Source organism: Lissotriton helveticus, chromosome 6 (genome assembly GCF_964261635.1).
Source record: "Lissotriton helveticus chromosome 6, aLisHel1.1, whole genome shotgun sequence".
NCBI classification, from domain to species: Eukaryota; Metazoa; Chordata; class Amphibia; order Caudata; family Salamandridae; genus Lissotriton; species Lissotriton helveticus.
In genome coordinates this window covers 1,261,334,133-1,261,355,310 of record NC_136067.1, presented here as the reverse complement: position 1 = coordinate 1,261,355,310, position 21,178 = coordinate 1,261,334,133, and the positions used below count along the sequence as shown (strand labels likewise).

The following is a 21,178-nucleotide window of genomic DNA, read 5'->3' as shown; positions in this document are numbered from 1 at the left end:
CACTCCCTCCCTCTATCATAGGTGGAACCCAAACTCCATGTTACAATTATGACTTCCGGTTTGTCACCATAATCCCCCTACCCCTTTCTATACCGGGAAGCTATGTGATGTCTTCAGGAAGATGTAAGAAGGCCAACAGGGGCTGAATCCCATTTTACTCACTCGAGTGGTGCATCTGATGCAAAGCCATTCCAAGGATGCACTGGAATGTAGCATACTAGCAGGTAAAACCTGATGTGACTTGTTATGTATGAAACCAGGGGATGTTAAATCCGATTATAACATGCTTGATCTAATAATGAGGGATTTAGTGTTATACAGTGATAAGGAACTACATATATGAGTTGTCTCGCAAATCTATGGCAACTTATGAGTAAACATGATGAGAGATCAAGCCAGGTACCTGAATATCCAGTGTTGCGTGCTGGAGCTTTAACTAGTCCATCTACATTTCATGTTTCAATATTTCTGTGACACACCTTCATTTAAATTGAGTTACTTGATCGTTTGTTACTTTTTATTGGTTTGTTATTATGTGTTGTTCCATTTAGAGATTAATACTAAAATATCCTTTGACGTTGACAGGTTCCTGAACTCTGGACAAGGACCAAAACACCCCGATCATTATCTCTTCACCTGACATGCCTTTGGATTAATGAGAAAGAATTAGCTTCATTTCACTCTGCGCAGACGAGTGTCAGAATCATCAACAACTAGGTTGGTGTCCCTATATGTACCCAGATGCACAGTTATTTATTCATAGTTCGCTTTGCACACTGGATCACTCCCACCAACTGAAAGCACATTGTATGTGTTTTCACTGTTCGAATATATTTCCCAAAAAATAAAAAATAATTAACATTAAAGTATATGGTACTTTATGTCCAAAGAATGCTTCACTTGCTTCCTCTAAACGCAATTCACTATAACCCCCCTCCTTACATCTTCACCTGCTACCCGTCTCTGGAGGCCTCAAAAGCTGATGCTGTCTATTGATTGAGGCTTCCCTATTTCTAAGAAATACATCTCTGAAATGGGGTTCCCATAAATGTTAGAAAATAAGTTTAGAGTTGTCCTAGGGAAGCCTCGAGAGATTCCATCACAGACTACATCTAGGAAATAGATATTTGAGAATTGACATTTTAGTTTGTGTGGTATTTAATGACAAAGTGCATGGCTTTGTATAGTCATATGGGACACAAGTAAAACATCATAAGAGGGAAACTTCTTTACCTGAGTATTTTCTGACTATATGGAGGAGATCTTTTTCTCACACAACAGGTTGAACATGAACATTTGACTGCATTCAAAAGTCGGTGTATGTGTGTACAGTGATTGTTTTCCTAAGGTGTCTGTGTATGTTGTCATTTGAATGTCATTATAAAGCTCTGTCATACATTTTTTGGAAAGCTAATGCCTAATTAATACAGCTTCAGGACAGGTTTATCAGACCTTTTTGCTCGGAGTAGGTCATCAAGTTGAAGTGGGACACTTCATAGGAGAGGACCGGTTTCACAGGTTAAAACATATGGTTAACATCTGGTGCTGTCTAGTGGTTTATCTCCCTCTCATTATTAAAATGCGCCAATTTGCTTTCAAATCTGTAAACAAATATGTTTTCCTGGAAGATTCCTAGACTAGTTTAAGGACTTCTGCTTGGTGTTGATAAGAAGAGGGGAGTGTGTCTGGGGATGTTAAATATGGTTTGAGTAGCAAAGTTAATTTATTTACCTGTGGGGGAGAAAGAGAACTTTGGGAAGCCAACTAGAACTCTTTAAGGCTTTCCTAATATGTCTTACAATGAAATAAATAATATGTGATTTGCTCATTAATGTGGCATTGGTGTAGAATTTGATTGTTTGAAAGGGAATTTGGCAGCACATTTGTGTGATCTTCAACATATAACACCTGATTGGTGTGGCAATGGAGCATAGAAGCATCTTTACCTGCAGGATGAAATCAAATAACACTCTGAAGTTCACGTTGAAGGGAGATGGTGAAAAAGCGTTCCAGGGAAAACAATAGGGACATAGAGGGCAGTGGACGCTGGAAAGTAAATAATCAGAATTTTCTAGGAGTTTGGTGGGATTCTGCATGGATCCATCTATTGCTAAGTGGTTGTCAGATAGACTGAAATATGAGGCTAGTGGCGTGGAGAATTTGAGGGGATAACAACGAAGTGAGATGGAACAGCACAGTGAGGTGCGGAGAGAAGCAGAGGTGAGGGACTGAGAGGCACTAGAGAAGTAGAGATATAGACCTAAGCACCAAGAGAGGTAGAGAAAGATACACAGACATCCAAGAGCAAATATTCCTCTATGGAACATGTGTATGTAACTAAGGATAGTAACCTAGCAATAATAGCATGCTGTTGAAATGTATAATATTCTTTATTTGTATCATACGTGTATGAAACTTATTTTTGGATATCCTGTACGGTATTGTGATATAAGAGATGATAAAATCAGAAAATACCAATAAAGATATTTAAACAAAAAAAGAGATGTAGAGAAAGATGTTAGTTCACGAGAGAGAGAGAGAGGTATGGTGGTGGGGTAGAAATAGACTTATTTGAAAAAGAGCTGAGGAAAACAGATTTAAAAGAGGAAGGGCAGGTAGATGAATAGAAATGTAGAGATATGGCGAGAGACAGAAAGGAGAGGGCAATATAGAAGAAATTAGATAAAATAAGGGGAGAGACATGAAACACCAGGATGAGGCACCGCAAGGCAGCGGGTGGTACATTGGCATGGCATAGCAGTAGTCAGAGTGAAGGGCAGATTAAGAAATGGATTGATTTTATAGCAATTTTTGAGGTAGCTAGAGATGCAGTACAGCATTTCAGAGATTGAAAAAGAGTTATAGAGGTGAAACTGAGAAAAATGGGATGGAACGAGAAGTGGAAAGAGATGCAAGGTAGACGAAGGAAAGCAACATTAGAGCTAGACAGACAGAGAAGTAGATAGGAAAGTAAAGAATTGTGAACCTGTGTAGGGAGAGAGTGATTATAGAGTGATTGGCGAGCAGAGAAAAAGAGGTTGATAAAGGTAGAGAGTGGCAAGTGAAACAGATTCAAAGCTGGAGTGTTTGACAGAGAGAGAATAAAACAGTGAAAGAGTTAGGTGTGAAAAGGAAAGAGAGATGCTTTAATCGGGTGGGGGGGGGTAAGTCGGGGCGTTCATTGGAAGGTTGAGGCCCTAGGCATTTTACCACTTTGCCCATGCATTAACAACGCTTTGATAAAGCTAGCAAATTTAACACCATCAGAATTCAGCAGACTCGAAATATCCTCTCAAGGTCTCAAGGCATTAAGATAACTTCCACTAGACACACTTGAAATCACGCCTGCTGATATCAGCATCACCCCTTCTGCTCTGCTCATCGCTCTTAAAGACCCTTTTCTCCTTCTTAGAACTTTTGTGCTTGGGCCAAAACTTCCTTCTCAGGGTCTCTGAATTCTGCGTTTACTGTGATAACTGTTGCACCACAAATCCAACAACATGATTATATTTCCTTCAGTTGTTCTTGAACTGATAGCTCATTTGAAACAAAACACTTTGTCAAGTATGGCTACTTTTCATAGGATCAAATCTAGTGCTTCCTATCAATATATATTGTTCTAATGTTTTGTATGCACCATAGCCTATAGCAGTTCTTGTGATACAAGTGTGATAGTGCCCTACATCTGTTGTCAGGCTTCATTGAAATTGGTTTTACAAATAATTTGAGCAGATCAAATTATACAGTATTAAATTGTAAAGTGCATTACCAATAATAGAGCAGGAAGAAGAAATTGGGGATCGTGACAGCGATCTGCAAGTATCGCCAGTGTGGAATCAGGTATGCCATTCCAGAGAGTATTACTAGTCCAACAGTGAAGGCCATTTGGTAAACAATGCCGACAATCTTCCTCTGGTTCAAACCAACAAATTCTGCAACTGAAATAAAAGATTTAAAATTAACACATCTCCGGATTTATGGGAATATATCAACTGGGTATTTAAATCAAGTTCAGCAATGAGTTTGTAATTTTAGCCTTGTCCACAATATGCTCTAGCCCAAGACTAGTTGGAGATAAGTTGACTGCTTTTCAGAAACCTTCTCCTAAAGATGCCATTTACTAATATATATTGGCATGCACTATGTTTTAATAATTCATTACCCACTTAAAAATTAAAAACAACACCATTCTTACTCAGAATATAGCCCGATAGCCAGCATCCCTTGCTGACCAATCCTTGTATTGTGCGAAATATCACAACCAATGTGTAATATGGAGCAACTGCCATGAGTATTCCAAATACTGCGTTTATCAGGATAGTAATGAGAAGACATGGTTTTCGTCCAAATCTGCATAAAGAAGAAACAACACAAACTAAAACAGCAGAATGTCTGAAAACCACACATTTAGGGCCTAGTTACCAGTTGGACCGCCAAACCCAAGGTGGCTTGGCGGATACCGCCGCACCAGCGGTCCGACTGCTGTTGTATTCCAACTTCGGCAGTCCATCCCGTAATCCCTCGGCGTTGGCGCAGCAGTCTGGGTCAGCAGTATGCTGATGGTGCCGCTGCGGCACCGCCAAGCAGATAGTGACTTTTCTGACCGCCACACTATTCAGGGCAGTGATCCTGCCATGAAAAGTGTAGCAGTCAAGAAAGTAAGGGGGCCCTAAAGGCCCACCTGGTGCCCCTGTGAATGGGGGTGCATCCAGGGGGCACATGGGGTGCCCCCCTGTGTGCATGCACCCCTTTCCTGCACGACATAGACTGCAAAGTATATGCCTTGCAGGGACGGGCTTTGGCGCTCCTATTGCAGTGCTTTTTAATAGTCACCACTGTGGGAATGCCAAAAGAGAACCCGCCAGATCACGAGATGACTCGTAATCTGGTGGGAGGCGGGAGGTGAGGTTTGGCGGTGTGTAAGCGGAGCAGTGGCGTGGCGGCCCGCTCCCACTCTGCCAAACTCGTAATCAGGACCTAAGTCTTTTTTAATGAAATGCTATATCTTGATTTGCTTACGGTCATCTTTTTTCAAGACATCTCTAATAGATAATACATTTTTTTATGTAATATTTGATGTCATATTTTGTGATGCAATTTGTATTGCCCATTCCTGTGCTGTTCCATTTCTTCCTAATTTTACCTTTGAGGAAGTTACCCAAAATACATAGTTTTATAACAAGACAGCAGGATTTTATCTGTACAGTTTTTCATGCTTTAGTGCCCTCACCTGTCAAGTTCAGAAACAGACCATCGATATCCATGGTTCATACAAGGTCACACATCTTCAAAGGTGAAAGAGCTCCTAACCACATTCAAAAAGTAGAAGTAGTAAAACATAGTATCAAAATTTTGAAGGCAGGGAAGCTCCGGGTAATCAGGACTTTTCCGTTCTATAAAACGTGTTGGAAAGATGTGCAGTTAAATATAAACATGTAGGAAATATGTGCACTTAAATCTATAACATAATTCTAGAGAAACAGGATCTGCCCAGCTGAATGGGCCCGATGCTAATCACAGTAATATCTAAGTCAATGAGGGTCCAATGGAAAGTAAAAATTCTAATGGCCTCCTTTTTGAGATTTTGGCGCAGGGCAGTGACGCAAGGAATCTTGTTGGGCTGCCCTACGTCAAAACAAACGGGCAGGAATGTGGCGTATCTATAAAATACAGTGCATTCCTGTCTTTTTCCCCTTAGCCAGCGCACAATGAGCTGCCATCCCCAAACGCAGGCACCCTTGCACCATGGTGCAAGTGTGCCTGCATTGCGGGCTGATTGATTTTGTGCAGGAAGGGACACCTTCCTGCAGAAAATAATTACATTTAGGCGATTTCCTCTTTCTACATCCAAAAAGGAAAAAACAAGGTTCTACAGCACACATCCAAAAAGGAAAAAAAAGGAGGAATCAAAACATTTCTGCTTGTTGCTCCTCCCTAATGGCACACCTGGGGTGGCCTTAGATCCTGACGCATTCCTAGGTTTATGATGTCTCGTAAATATGGGAATGTTTTAGGTTCCATGGGTGTCACGAGGGAACACCCACAGCAACACTCATGGAACGCCCCTTTCAAGCAGTGTCCTGCGTGAAAGGGACACATCAATAGCCACTTAAAGTAGTTTTATGTGGCCTGGTAAATATGCTGCTGCACATTGCACCGCCGGAACGTCAGAAAAGTGACATTCCGGTTGCACAAAAGTGATGCTAAATGAGGCCCCTAGAGTTTAGCACTGTAAATTCCATGGGTTTTTGGGTTTAAAACTTTAGGACACTTCCACCAAAAGAAGCGCTGCACGCATCTGAGGTGCCCTTGAGGACAGGCTTAGTGTGCAAACTATGCCTTCTTTTGTTTGGTGTAGAGTAGGCATTTGACCGAGAAGACGTGGATTTACGTTTTAAAGAAAGAAAGGTGCTTTGGGTTCCAGCTTCTCTACCAGGGATGTATTAGGATTTTTCCTCATAATAGATCAGTTTGGCCTTGTGGACGGTGGCTGCCTGATCTAGCCTGTTGCATAGTTGGTGCATCACATCCTTAAATTTCAAAGGAAAAATGTCCTTGTCATGCCCAAAATGTTTCCGTTGCTAGCCTTTGGCAAATGTAGGTGGTTACGTTCACCAGATTCACCTGATTGTATCTTTGAGGCTCAATATCATCCACGTTTCATCATTTGTTAGTGTCTCTGTACTATCACTGATGGTTTGAAGCCTACACAAAGCAGCCCAGGTCTGCCCCTAAAGCAAAATATCTGCTAAAGACTTAGACATTGCTTTTTATTCATTATATTCTGCCTGTGGCAATACTTCATTTAATGAATCTACCAGCACTGAAGCCATTGAAGCAGCCACAAACAAAACATTATAGACTAACACAAAACAGGGAGACACTCTAGGTTTTGCAAGTAAAGTGCAGGTAACATGGAAGAAATAACCCCCACAATTCCTTCTTCTTGAGAAAGGGAAGCGGACTTGGAACTTCATTTAATGTTACCGTTCTTCTAATAGAAATGGAAATAAGATACATCGGAAGAGACATGATAAATGTTATACATACCTGTCTGCTATATATCCTATGCATAAAGAGCCAATAAAAAATCCAAGATTCACACATGACTGAAGGAGGTCCAACTTCCAGGCGTCGCCACACACAAGGTCAAACTGTGGATGCAGACAACAATTACAACAATATAAGGCGTGCACGCCATGCACATGGAACATTGGGGAAGCAATTGTCTTTTGATTAAATATAAAATTATGTTTTTTCCAAAACTACTGTAATAAATTACATGACACAGGTAGCCTACCTACATCCAGAAATAGAACCAACCAAGTAAATACAGGTAGAAATAGTTGATTTAGTAATATAATTACTGGTAGCCCATACTGCTGTATTTAGACCTACGCCTAGTGATTCAAGGAATAGCCAACAGAAACGCATTATCACAGCTGTTGAAGACATCTCTGAAACTAACTTGAGATGAAACGGTAATATCACATACCATGTTGTGTTACTATTTCAACTACTGATAAAACAGATGATGATTTGGTGAGTGTGCAATACAAGTTCAGTAGCTGTTGTGTATAGTTTCCACCAACATCCTAATGAAGGTGATAGTGTCAGGCTCTCTCTTTCCTTACTCAGGGCTTTGTTTAGAGCTTGGTGGATGTGGATATCCACTAAAAAAGCAGTGGATGTCCATTTAAAGTGCAAAGAGGCCCTATATACTCTAGAGAGGGAGGCCTGGACATCCACCACCTTTTGGTGGATGTCTGGCATCCAATAAACTGTAAATAAGACCTTGATCACTGTATCATTTTTCTGCCTGACCCTTCTCACATTAAAGTATGCAGTTTGCCACTACCACCCATGGATGTTAATTCACCAAAATGCCTGGGGTAGCGGAAGTGACATTACCTGCCCTTTAACAGGGTGTGGCATCACATGACATATAGGCATGGTGACATCATATAATAATAATAACCCGGTAGTTGTAAAGCGTGAACTAATCACCCATAAGGGTCTTAAGGCGCTGGGGCTGTCGAGGAGATTGAGCCATTACCACATGATGCTGAGCTGCTCTGCCTCTGGTGCTGGGGATTGAACCGTGAGTCCCACGCTCCGAAGTCAGCCGCGCTGGCCGATGTGCCACACCTCTCCCCATTATAGGAAGTGACGTGTGATGTTGGGCCCTGAAGGAGCCACAAAAATTGACTTTAAGGAAGTGATTATAACATTATTAATACAAGGTGACATTTAATGCTAGCTTTGAATGGCCTATCATCACCAAAGCTGGAGGATGCACAGGGCTTCTATGAGCAGCAAATAGGGAAAAGATCATTCATAGACCCCCCACATCCGAGTTCATCAATACCTAAAAAGAAACCAGAACTATATTTTTTATGCTTTCTCTTATTCCCCCGCTACAGGCTAGGGTATCTTTGTTTGAATTTAGACGAAAAAAAGAAAAACACTTAATCCATATAACAATGATCACTTCTTGGGACATGGTAGTTTAAAAAAGAGCTACCGGAAGTTAACATGACCTTCATCAAGTCAGAGCAAACTCTCCGCTTCCAGCAAGCAAGAGCTGACAAAATGCTCTTGTTTGCTGGAGGCTGAGGTTTCATCAGTTTACCTGCCCACTGTCAAGCGGGCAGGGAGACACAAGAAAGGATTCCTCCTGCACAATGGAGACTGCTTTTCAACAGCTCCCTTCATGCAGCAGCAATGTCGGCTCTTGCAGGAGGCACAGAACCTGCAGTGCCTGCTGAGGCATTGAGGCTCCCCTGCAGTCCTGAGGGGAAAGAGCAGCAAGAGGCAAAATAAAGGTGAGAAACAAGCAGAATCAGGCCGAATTAAGGCCGAATTAAGGTCAGAAACAAGCAGCAAGTGGGACCCGAGCTGAAAGAGGCAGAATAAAGATCAGAAATGAGCGGAAAGAAGCAGAATAAAGGTCAGCGACTAACAGAAACCTGCAAGATTAAGGTGAGAAAAGAGCAGAAAAAGGCTGAATAAAGGTGAGAAACAAGCAGAAAGATGCAAAATAGTGGTCAGAAACAACCAGCAACAGGCGGAACAAAGGTAAGAAATGAGCAGAAAGAGGCAGAGTAAAGGTAAGCAACCAGCAGAAGGAGACAAATAATGGTGAGAAACGAGAAGAAAGAGGCAAAATAGAGGTGAGAAACGAGCATGAAGAGGCAAAATAGAGGTCAGAAACAAGCAGCAAGAGGCAGAGTAAAGGTGAGAAACTAACAGTAAGAAGTAAGTAGGTGTGTGAGTGCTGTATGGCTCAATGTGTAAATGGCTCACTTTGAGTTACTCACACACATTGCTTATGTCTGACCCTTATTCTGCCTCTTTCTGCTCATTTCTGAGCATTATTTAGCCTCTTTCTGCTTGTTCCTCACCTTTTTATTGCTCTTTCTGCTTGTTGCTGCCCTTTATTTTGCCTCTTTCTGCTAATTTCTCACATTTATTTTGCCTCTTTCTTTTCTTTTCTGACCTTTATTCTCCCTCTTTCTGTTAGTTAGTTACCTGCCGTGAGGGGAACGGCTGCAGAATCTTCCTGCCACACCAGGGAAACGCCGTGAGGGGAACGGCCGACGCGCAACCAGGCAACTCTGCCTACAGCCACCGGGGGGCCAGTAAACTACACCTCCCAGGTGCCCCGGCGGTTGTGTCGCGTCCCTGACGCCACCTCTGCGCCCGGAGGCACCACAAAAGAGAGGAACGCCGAGCGCTCTGTGGGACGCGGGAAAGCATTTTTCTTACCTGCCGTGAGGGGAACGGCTGCAGAATCTTCCTGCCACACCAGGGAAACGCCGTGAGGGGAACGGCCGACGCGCAACCACGCAACTCTGCCTACAGCCACCGGGGGGCCAGTAAACTACACCTCACAGGTGCCCCGGCGGTTGTGTCGCCTCCCTGAGGCCACCTCTGCGCCCGGAGGCGCCACAAAAGAGAGGAGCGCCGAGCGCTCTGTGGGACGCGGGAAAGCATTTTTCTTACCTGCCGTGAGGGGAACGGCTGCAGAATCTTCCTGCCACACCAGGGAAACGCCGTGAGGGGAACGGCCGACGCGCAACCATGCAACTCTGCCTACAGCCACCGGGGGGCCAGTAAACTACACCTCCCAGGTGCCCCGGCGGTTGTGTCGCGTCCCTGATGCCACCTCTGCGCCCGGAGGCGCCACAAAAGAGAGGAGCGCCGAGCGCTCTGTGGGACGCGGGAAAGCATTTTTCTTACCTGCCGTGAGGGGAACGGCTGCAGAATCTTCCTGCCACACCAGGGAAACGCCGTGAGGGGAACGGCCGACGCGCAACCACGCAACTCTGCCTACAGCCACCGGGGGGCCAGTAAACTACACCTCCCAGGTGCCCCGGCGATTGTGTCGTGTCCCTGACGCCACCTCTGCGCCCGGAGGCGCCACAAAAGAGAGGAGCGCCGAGCACTCTGTGGGACGCGGGAAAGCATTTTTCTTACCTGCCGTGAGGGGAACGGCTGCAGAATCTTCCTGCCACACCAGGGAAACGCCGTGAGGGGAACGGCCGACGCGCAACCACGCAACTCTGCCTACAGCCACCGGGGGGCCAGTAAACTACACCTCCCAGGTGCCCCGGCGGTTGTGTCGCGTCCCTGACGCCACCTCTGCGCCCGGAGGCGCCACAAAAGAGAGGAGCGCCGAGGGCTCTGTGAGACGCGGGAAAGCATTTTTCTTACCTGCCGTGAGGGGAACGGCTGCAGAATCTTCCTGCCACACCAGGGAAACGCCATGAGGGGAACGGCCGACGCGCAACCACGCAACTTTGCCTACAGCCACCGGGGGGCCAGTAAACTACACCTCCCAGGTGCCCCGGCGGTTGTGTCGCGTCCCTGACGCCACCTCTGCGCCCGGAGGCGCCACAAAAGAGAGGAACGCCTCTCGCCACGCGAGTCGCGCGCGGGAGCGCCCAGGGCTAAGCCCGGGCAAAGGGCGGGCCCTCTGTGGCCCTCAGAGGCCTGAGGAGACTGGACTGGGCTAGGGTCTCTGTCTAATTGACCTGACCCCCATCTTATCCTTTCAAATCATCAAAGTAAGACGTTTTAATACTTGCCGTTTTTGTATTTTATTATTTGTGTGTAACTATTGCCATATAGAGTCAGACCTTTGTCCCTTCAGAGATACAGGATGTCTAAATGCAGAAATGATAAAACTGTTACTGGCCAAAATGTTATTGATAACTATATGGTTAAAAAGGTCTCCCAGATTAACAGCGAACGTAGGGCCTCCCTAGGAAAAGGAAACACAATACCTTGCTTGGCGGACCAGCCGCAGGCTGCAGGGGATGTTGTGATGGTAGCTAATAATGATAGTCTAATTAGTATAGAGCTCCCAATACCCACTGTGGTCAGGGCAGAGGTACACTCAGAACATATAGAGCAACATGATATATCTACTGAAGAGAGGGATGAGGTTCCTCCTGCTACAAGGCCGGTAAGGTTGTGCAGGAAAATACTGACAAAAAAAGGGGGGAAGCAGAATAGAACTGGAGGAGCTATTAGTCCAAAATCTAATATGGGCCTAGGTACTAACCCCTTTGTGTTTTCGGGGGATAAGGAGGTAGCCCTAACTTAAGCATTACTATTGAACAGTTTACAACTCTTATTAAAAACTTGGAGTCTAAACTGGAGACAAAGTTAGAGGAGGCACTTAGACCTTTGGTGGCCAGAATAGATACCCTGGTCAAAGAAGTGGACAGGCTTGGAGACTTGGTCTCCCCCCAACAAAGGGCTAGGGCTGGTCTGAGGGCCCAACCAGAGGAAGTCAGGGAGATATCGGTTCTACAAGGCAAAAATCAGCAGAATACCAGTAAAACTGATGTAGTACCTAGCATTGTGAGCAGTAGGCCTCAAATACCACCAGTTAATCCCTCCCAGCCTAAAAACTTAAACTTGCAGTCGCAACCAAATCCAATAATAACCAACAAAGTTGTTCCCAGATACCATAGAAATAACAACTATCTTAATTTACCACCAGACTGTGCGCCTTTTGTGGTGGTACTGACTAATGGCCCACCGGTCGGTACTCATCCTGCTTCACCCTATGGAAAGTCACACACTTCACTAAAGAATAAAACAGTGTCGTGGTTAAATAAACACTGTGACTTTCCCATTGGGTATTCAGACCAGGTAATGGCGGTTAGGAGGGTGAACTGGGTGGGTCCATCTAAAAAAGTGGGTAGTGGAGACTGTATCATGGTGAACTTTAAACACCCACAACATGTGGCCACTGTCCTCTTGAGAGCATCTTCCCTAATATTTAATGAGGATAGAATATGTGTACGCCCATTAGGGTATTTTTATGCTCACTTGTGTAATAATCCCCCTCAACAAAGACTTATGACACCTTTGAATGATACCCAGACCCCGTCTAATGACATGCGATTTATGTATAATGTTGTTAATTCTGGTGAAGTGGGAAACGTTGTAAACACGCATAATAGACTCAACGACAATGGTCAACATCAGCAGGGCTTTAATGTCAACACACACAACAGATATGAGCTTTTATCTGGTCTGGAAATGTGTGATTGACATGAAATACCTGTGGGTCAGGGTAGGACAATCATTGAAGATTTAATACCCATTATTAACTCACAGGATGGAAATGGACATAGGAATGTTGTTTCATGGAATGTTGCGGGGCTGGCTGCAAAGATGGCAGACGAAAATTGGGTCACTTACATCAAGCAATTCAAGGTTATCTGTCTCCAAGAAACATGGGATGTAGAATGTGACTTGTTTTTAGAAGGCTATAAGGCTTTTTATGTACCGGCCACACCATCAATCAGAGGCAGGCCAAAGGGTGGCTTGGTGATATTTGTTTCAATTCTGGTCAATTCAACGATCCACAATATTGATGTACACCAAGCCTGTGTGCAGGGTGTAGTACTAAAGGGAAGGAATAACAGGGTTGGCCTGGTGAATTTTTATAATGCTATTAATGGTACCACAGTATCTAATCAATTATCTGTACTTCATGTTTTTATTACCACTTCTATGAAGGAGTACAGTCACAATTTAATGATTATGGGAGATTTTAATGTGCACCTGTGTGGCGACCCGCTGAAGAAATGTATAGGGGACTTGCAGTGCGAACGTATTAACGGTTTACACCTGGAACACACAGCAGATGGGGAACTGTGCAATACCCTATTAGATAACTTGGATCTCTCTATGGGCATCACAATCAGGGACCCGCAAAGAAGCTTTGATACTCCTACATTCAAGGGGCATGGCAGGGGCACTTTCATTGACCATATGTTATTTTCACAGACCATGTTGCCCTTCCTAGAATCTTTTGATATTGATAAAAGTGAGTTTAGTGACCACAATCCTCTTGTGATTCATCTAAGGGGATTTGGGATCACTGAAGGAAAGCAAACCCGTAGGGAAGGAAGGCTGAGCACTACAGATGGGAGGAGGCGACTCAAATGGTCAATGGTAACTCCGGACCTTCTGTATAAGAACATTGAGGACAATTTTTCAGATGACATTACTAATTGTATTAGGAAAGGAGCAGATCCGTGGGAGGTGCTAACTGCCTATCAAGACCTGTCGGGGAAGGTGTCAGAGCTGCTGACGGTACCAGTCAAAAAAAGTGTGGAGAAATGTGGACCAAGGTGGTTTAACCACGATTGCTCCAAAGCGGCTCGCAATCTCAGGCTAGCTTTGTCAGCTTCTCCGAGAATTCAGGAGAACATCAGAGCCTGTCCGAAAAATTATAAGTCTGTCCTTAAAACTCATAAGGAGTTCTTGAGAGAAGAGGCATGGGGTGAGATATTAGAACCATCGACCCTTAACTGCAGCTCCAAATTTTGGGCGTTAGTCAAAAAACCATTTCTGGCGGAAAAACTAGGGGACGGGCTCGAGTGTTGTATAACTAAAGAGGACTGGGAGCGGCATTTCAAAACTTTGTATTGTTCAGAGGATACCGTAAGTGTGGGGCCAGCAACTGGTGATAGTGGAGGAACCATTAAGTTTTACAACAGGGAGGTGATTGAGGCCATAGAAGGACTGACAGCAAACAAGGCACCTGGCCCGGATGGGATTCCCCCTGACCTGTTTAAGTCAAAGCCGATTTTCTGGGCACCAATTTTGGTGGCAGTCTTTAATGCTGCTGCCAATGTAGGTTGTCCTGTGGCCTGGGGACTGTCAACTATTGTGCCGGTATTCAAAAAGGGAGATAGGGGTAGCCCCCATTGTTATCGGCCAATCTCATTAATTGATTCAATGGTCAAAATCATGGGGAGAATTCTTCTGCGGAGAATCACATGCTGGGCGAATGATAATAACATCATGTCTACCTCCCAGTATGGGTTCTGTGTGGGGCGTTCTACCACAACCCAGTGTCTGAATTTGTTTCTTATTCTTAGTAAATATACGGTGGCGCAGAAGGGAACGGTCCATCTCGCCTTCATGGATCTGTCATCAGCCTTCGACTGTGTTAACAGGGGAAGGCTGTGGCAGTACATGACGGAGAGGGGAGTTGACACAGGGATTGTTGACTTCCTGGTGGACATGCACAATCACACCAGCGCTAACGTTAGATACTCTGTAAATGGTGACACCACCGATAAGTTTGATATAAAGAAGGGAGTACGCCAGGGATGTATTCTTGCCCCTTTTCCTTTTAATTTCTACATAAATGAATTGGATGCTGTCCTACAGAAGGTACAGTCAGACTGTCCGAGAGTGGGCAGGAGGGGTATCCCTGTTCTTTTATACGCAGACGATGCGGTTTAAATTTCAAGGACGGAGAAGGGGCTTCAGTTGCTTTTAAATGCTTTTAATGCCTTCATGACCGACAGCGACCTACTGGTCAACAACTCGAAATCATATATTATGCATGTTGGCCGGCAGCCAAAAAAGAAATTTGCTTTTAAACTTGATGATGTACCTATCCCGGTTACAGAAACATTTTCGTATCTTGGCGTTTTATTTGACTCTAAACTCAGCTGGGGCCCTCATTTGGCAAAGAAAAAAGGAGAAATGTTGAGGGTCAATGCATCTATTTTTAATCTTGCAACAAAACTGGGGAAGAAACCAGTCAGTGCAAGGTTAAATTGTACAACGCCAAAACAGTTGCTACTGCAGTGTGCGGTAGCGAACTATGGGGCTATGTATCAGGAGAACAGTTACAGGTCGCTGAAAACACTTTTCTTAAACGTCTTCTATGTGTCCCCCCCAGTACCCCTAATCTTGCAGTTCATGAGGAACTTGGGACACAGTACTTATGTGACAACTTTGCTCTAAGGCCATTGACTTGTTGGGTTAACCTGTGGTTGAATGAGGACATACCTCTTACCCACCAGATTGTGAGAGATCTTGTATCTCAGGATAACTCTATGTGCATCCCCTGGCTAAAATACCTGAAATCCTGTTTTGAAAGGTTGGGACGTTCAGATCTGTTTACTGACCGAGCGGGATTGTAAAGGGGGATGTATCAGCAATTAAAACTGCATTTTGTAAGTATCAGTTGGCCGCTAGAGAGAGTGTGGAACTGTTGAAGCCAAGTGTTAGGAAATATGTCATGTTAAAGACATGTGTTAGCATAGAACCCTACCTGGCAGGATCATTCAGCTCACATGAAAAATTTCTGTTGTCGAGGTTCAGATTCAACATTTTTCATCATCTTTTAATCAGACCCAAGTCGGACATTTTTAGCAAATGTGCAGCTCCCTGTGGCTGCGACGGGAAGTCTCCACAGGATATGCTGCATTTTATGTTTTTATGTAGGTTTTATGAATACCCCCGCCGTCGTTATCTTGTTGCCTTACTAAGGAAACTTGGTTTTAATCAAATCAGACCAGCTCTTATTTACCTACAACTTCTGCATCAGGACAGTGTTCTCCAAATCATATCGTTTTTAAAACTAGCCATCAGAATGAGAACCTGTCTGGATCAATGACACCATAAATTCTGTCTGTCTAAATGGCTAAACTACTGGACCTTTTCAATTACGTCTTTTGCACTTTGTTCAGCACTGTTTTGCACTTTATAACCATCCTGTCTGTATATCGAAATTGGGACAAAGGAAACATGTATTGTATAATGATTTTAATATATGGCAATAATGTGTGTAATGTTTTTAAACTGTTGTGTATATGTGCACTTTTATGGTTTGAAATATAACCGAAATAAAGTCTCTTTTGATTTGATTTGATTTAGTTAGCTGAACTAACTATAACTGGGGAATTTCAATGGTTTTGTATGAGAGAAATGTCCAGCTAACTATAACGCCCCTGAAACCTATGGTGTTTTCAGCGAATTTCTAAGGTTTTTTACATGCTAATTCCTAACTATAACGTGCCTGAAACCTATGTTTTTTCAGTGAATTTCAAAGGTTTTTTAAAAGATAATACCTTAGTATAACCTGCTTGAAACCTATGTTTTTTTCAGTGAATTTGTAAGGTTTTTTTAAATGATAATTCCTATTTATAATGTTCAATAAGCATATCTGTTTTTTCCTATCTTTTTTAATTATCATCCCATTCTCAACGTAGTAAAAACTGCAAATATTGTCACTCTTCAATTTATTCCTTCTTCCAGGAAAATTGCTACAAACCAGAACCACAACTAACGTTAATAATATACAAACTAGGCATTCTCGTAGAAAAAAACAAAAAAAAACACCACTTCCCAAACTTTCAAAAGCAAATCTACAATGCTATCCCAAATAAAGGTGATAGTTCCATTTACCACTAACAAATTAATATCAACATCGAACTAGTGTAAGGACGTCGACTATGTACTGTGTAAATTACATCCAACTCACACCCATATCTAAAGACAAATATGTAATAGAGGTACTAATTATAAACTTCCAACACCCTACAAAATAACAACACTTAGCGCCACCACCAAAAGAACCACCCCTCCTGACTGCTCCCTCTCTACTACCTCAGACGCAGCGCAAAACAGGACTACGGACCTTCCAAAAATAATATATCCCCTCAACATCACACAAGCTCAATGTTCAGAGATGTGGCAATCAACTATGTGTAAGGGAAGATCTCACACATCAACAATAATGTACACACTGCTGATACTACCGATGATATGCTATACACAACACACTATAGAAACCAAAAACGTTTCCGTGTGTAGATATGCTATTGATACGTGTAGTGTACTGCACAGTGGATGCAACCATATTATCTCAGACACTGGGGAATATTTTGGTCATGTAGCTGTGTTGTCTCCCCCCCTCCCTTGAAGCAGAAGCGGAGTGGGCTGCTCCAACGTACGCAATGTCAGTGTAAGACTATAAATATTTAGCCTACGCCTTGGGCGTGGTTCACTTCTGCAAAGAGAAGAGACTCCGTCACAGCGAAGGTCCGCACCCTGCCACGTGGCTGCCACCATGACCACGTGCATCCTCGATACAGGCCCATTCCGAACTGAAGGCCACAGCACCGTAGACTTATGTCTGTATCGACTACTGCCTTCGATCTCCACTGCAGACAGCAGGGTTCACAACTTGAATTCAGCTTTGCATCTGCACTACCAACAGCATTGAATCCAGCCTTGCTTTATTTAAGGTAGAGACAATTGTACTCTATGTCTTCCGGTTTTGTAAAAGGATGTGACAAAAGCATTCGTCTATAACTGTGCTGACTACAGCCTTTGATCTACACTGCGGACAGCAGGGTTCACAACTTGAATTCAGTTTTGCATCAACACTACGGACAGCATTGAAATTAGCCTTGATTTATGTAAGACAGAGACAATTTTGTTAAATTATGCGACAAAAAACATACTTCAATGTCTGTACTGAGTACTGCCTTCAAATGTACACTGCGATTAACAGAGTTCACCACTTGATATCAGAAGCACAGAAGCACTACAGACAATATTGAATTCAGTCTCGATTTATTTAAGACAGAGGACAATTGTACTATGTCCTCAGACTTTGTTAAAATAAGTGACAAAAAGCATTCCTCGATGTCTGTGTCACCTACTGCCTTAGATCTTCACTGCGGACAGCGGGGTTCACAACTTGAATTCAGCTTTGCATCATCACTACAGACAGCATTGAAATTAGCCTTGATTTATATAAGACAGAGACAATTTTGTTAAATGATGTGACAAAAAACATGCTTCAATGTCTGTACTGAGTACTGCCTTGAAATGTACACTGCGAACAACAGAGTTCCCCACTTGATAACAGAACCGCAGAAGCACTACAGACAACATTAAATTAATTCTACATTTACTTAAGGCAGAGAATATTGTACTGTATCCTCACATTTTGTTAATGTATGTGACAAAAAAGATTTCCTCGATGTTTGTGTCACTACTGCCTTCGATCTGCACTGTGTATAGCAGGGTTCATGACTTGAATTCAGCTTTGCATCTACATTACCAACAGCATTCAAGTTAGCCTTGATTTATGAGACAGTTTTCTTAAATGATGCGACAAAAAACATTCCTCAATGTCTGTACTGAGTACTGCCTTCAAATGTACACTGCGATCAACAGAGTTCACTACTTGATACCACAAGCGCATTAGCACTACAGACAACATTTAATTCAGTCTCGATTTATTTAAGGCAGAGACAATTGTACTGTGTCCTCAGATTCTGTTAACTGTGACAAAATAGCAATCATCGATGTTTGTGTCGACTTCAGCTTTCCATCTACACTACGGACAGCATTCAAGTTATCCTTGATTTAAGCAAGGCAAAGACTATTTTGTTAAAGGACGCCACAAAAAACATTCCTCAATGACTGTACTGAGTTCTGTTTTCAAATGTACACTGCGATCAAAAGAGTTTACCACTTGATACCAGTGGCGGATAAGCACTACAGACAACATAAAATTCAGTCTCGATTTATTTAAGGCATTTAATCCTCAGATTTTGTTAAAGTATGTGACAAAAAAAGCATTCCTCGATGTCTGTGTCAACTACTGCCTTCGATGTACTTTGCGGACAGCAGGGTTCACAACTTGAAGTCACCTTTGCATGTATACTACGGACAGTAAGGAATTCAACCTTGATTCATTTACTGCAGAGACAATTGTACTGTATGTGTTCTGATTTTGAAAAAAAAGTGACAAAAATCATTCATCGATATCTCTGCTGACTACTGCCTTCGATTTACAGTGCGGACAGCACGGTTCACATCTTGAATTCAGCTTTGAATCTATACTACGAACAGCATGAAATTTAGCCTTTTTTTAAGGTAGAGTTAATTGTACTTTATGTCCTCATATTTTGTTAAAAGATATGACAAAAAATAATTTCTTGATGTCAGTGATGACTACTGCCTTCGATCTACATTGTGAGGGCTCACCATTCAGATAGAATGACGATTGTACGTGACGCATTCCAGTAGACAAGAGACATTATACCACTGTGACCCCCCCTGAACCACAAATCATCACAGGGTACGCACACGCTGAGTTCTTTCAGTACCACTAACTCACTGCACCACAAGTCATTTCCCTGTAGCCTTATTAAAGCAGAATTTACTAGGCAAAAGACATTGCTTCCAGTACAGCTCCCTCCATTACGCATTATAGCAGGGTACGTACAAACTCAGTGCCAAAGATACTACTAACTCAGTGCACCATAAATCATCGAAAAGAAGAGTGAACAGTTTTATGTCAGCAATGAGGCATACTATCACTTTTAAGTGGAATTCATGCAGAATTAAATCGACAAAAGACATTACTGCAATTACTTTACCCCCAACCCCTAGACCACGCATCATCACAGGATTTGTACACGCTAAGCACCAAAGGTACTAGTAACTCAGTGCACCAAAAATGATTATCACGTGGCCTTACTTAGGAAGCATTCACAACACACAAAAAATTACTATCAGTACGGCCTGCCCAGACCACGCATCATCGCAGGCTCCACAGAACCTTGTTGTTTTAGATAGTACTAACTCAGTGCAAACCAAACTAAGTAGAACACCTATCAAACCCTACACAATATCCCTTAATTATGCTTCCTTGAAAAACTTATTTTATATCACTTATAGATTTATTTGAATAATAAAATTTACGCTGCATATATGTTCTATCTTCTACTTCAATCATGATTGCAGATGATGCAGTACACCCTAAGATCTACACTGAGGACAACAGTGTTTACAACTTCAATTCAGCTTTGTATCTACATTACAGACAGTAGAGATTTTTTTTAATATTTCTTTTTATTGTAAATAAAGAACATACAAGGCAAGAGACACAGTACATTAGGATATAGTCCGAGCGAGGAAGGAGGCAAAAATAACACAGTAAGGTATATAAGTTACATCAGGGGACGGACACCGGGGAGAGACAAGTTCCAGAGCAATCATATGTTCTACATCACGGGAATGGTGGGTCAGGGGGAAAGTTGAGTTTCAGGGACATCCGGAAGAGGAGGAGTGCAGATATCCCCACGATAAGTATTCCAGTGACCCCAGATCTTCCCCCACTTTCTGGGTCGCCCTCGTGCCACTTATATTGTCTTCTCCCTAAACATGCACCAATCCATGTTTTCCATCCAAGCCTCGACCATGGGTGGCCTCTGGGAACCCCACAACTGTGCTATGTCTCTTTTAGCCACCATATTCCCCAGGGTTGCCCATTGTGTTTGTGCGACATTATAATCAGTTGGTCCCCAGACATTCAAGAAACAGCGTCTAGCCTCGGGTAGTAGAGCAACACCAGTAGCCTCCCTCATCTTATTGTGCACCCCAGTCCAGAAGGCAACAACAACGGGACACTCCCAAATTATATGTAAAAAAGTCCCGAGCTGCCCACAACCACGCTTACAAAGACCATCCTCAGAATAACCCATTCTAACCAAGCGGGGACCAGTCACGTAGACTCTGTGTAGGATTTTAAGTTGTACCAACCGCAGACGGGCTGGAATCCCTACCTCCTTAGGAGAGGAGATCGCGGATTGCCAGTCCTCGTCGTCCAATTCGAGACCGTCTCGGGTCCATGTGTCCCGGAGGGGCACCAACAGGTCAGTTCAACCGTTGATGAGTTTTTTGTATATTAAGGAGATAGTGCTATCCGGCACATGGCCGTCCAATATTCTATCCTCGAGCGGCGAGGATTCAGGGATATTTGCACTCTCGGGAAAGACCGACCGCAAAGCGTGATGTACCTGGGCATATCGAAAATATTCCCTCT

General features: G+C 43.3%; 1 protein-coding gene across 1 annotated transcript in view; it reads right to left on the bottom strand.

Moving 5' to 3' along the window:
* Positions 1–21,178, bottom strand: part of LOC144763410 (solute carrier family 22 member 2-like) — a 592,130-nt gene that overhangs the window by 352,923 nt on the left and 218,029 nt on the right. Inside the window, exons 2-4 of the mRNA XM_078648982.1 lie at positions 7,051–7,154; positions 4,196–4,350; positions 3,770–3,938 (exon numbers count right to left, since the gene is read on the bottom strand). Coding sequence (XP_078505108.1) covers positions 3,770–3,938; positions 4,196–4,350; positions 7,051–7,154 — 428 coding nt within the window. The remainder of the gene's footprint in view (positions 1–3,769; positions 3,939–4,195; positions 4,351–7,050; positions 7,155–21,178) is intronic.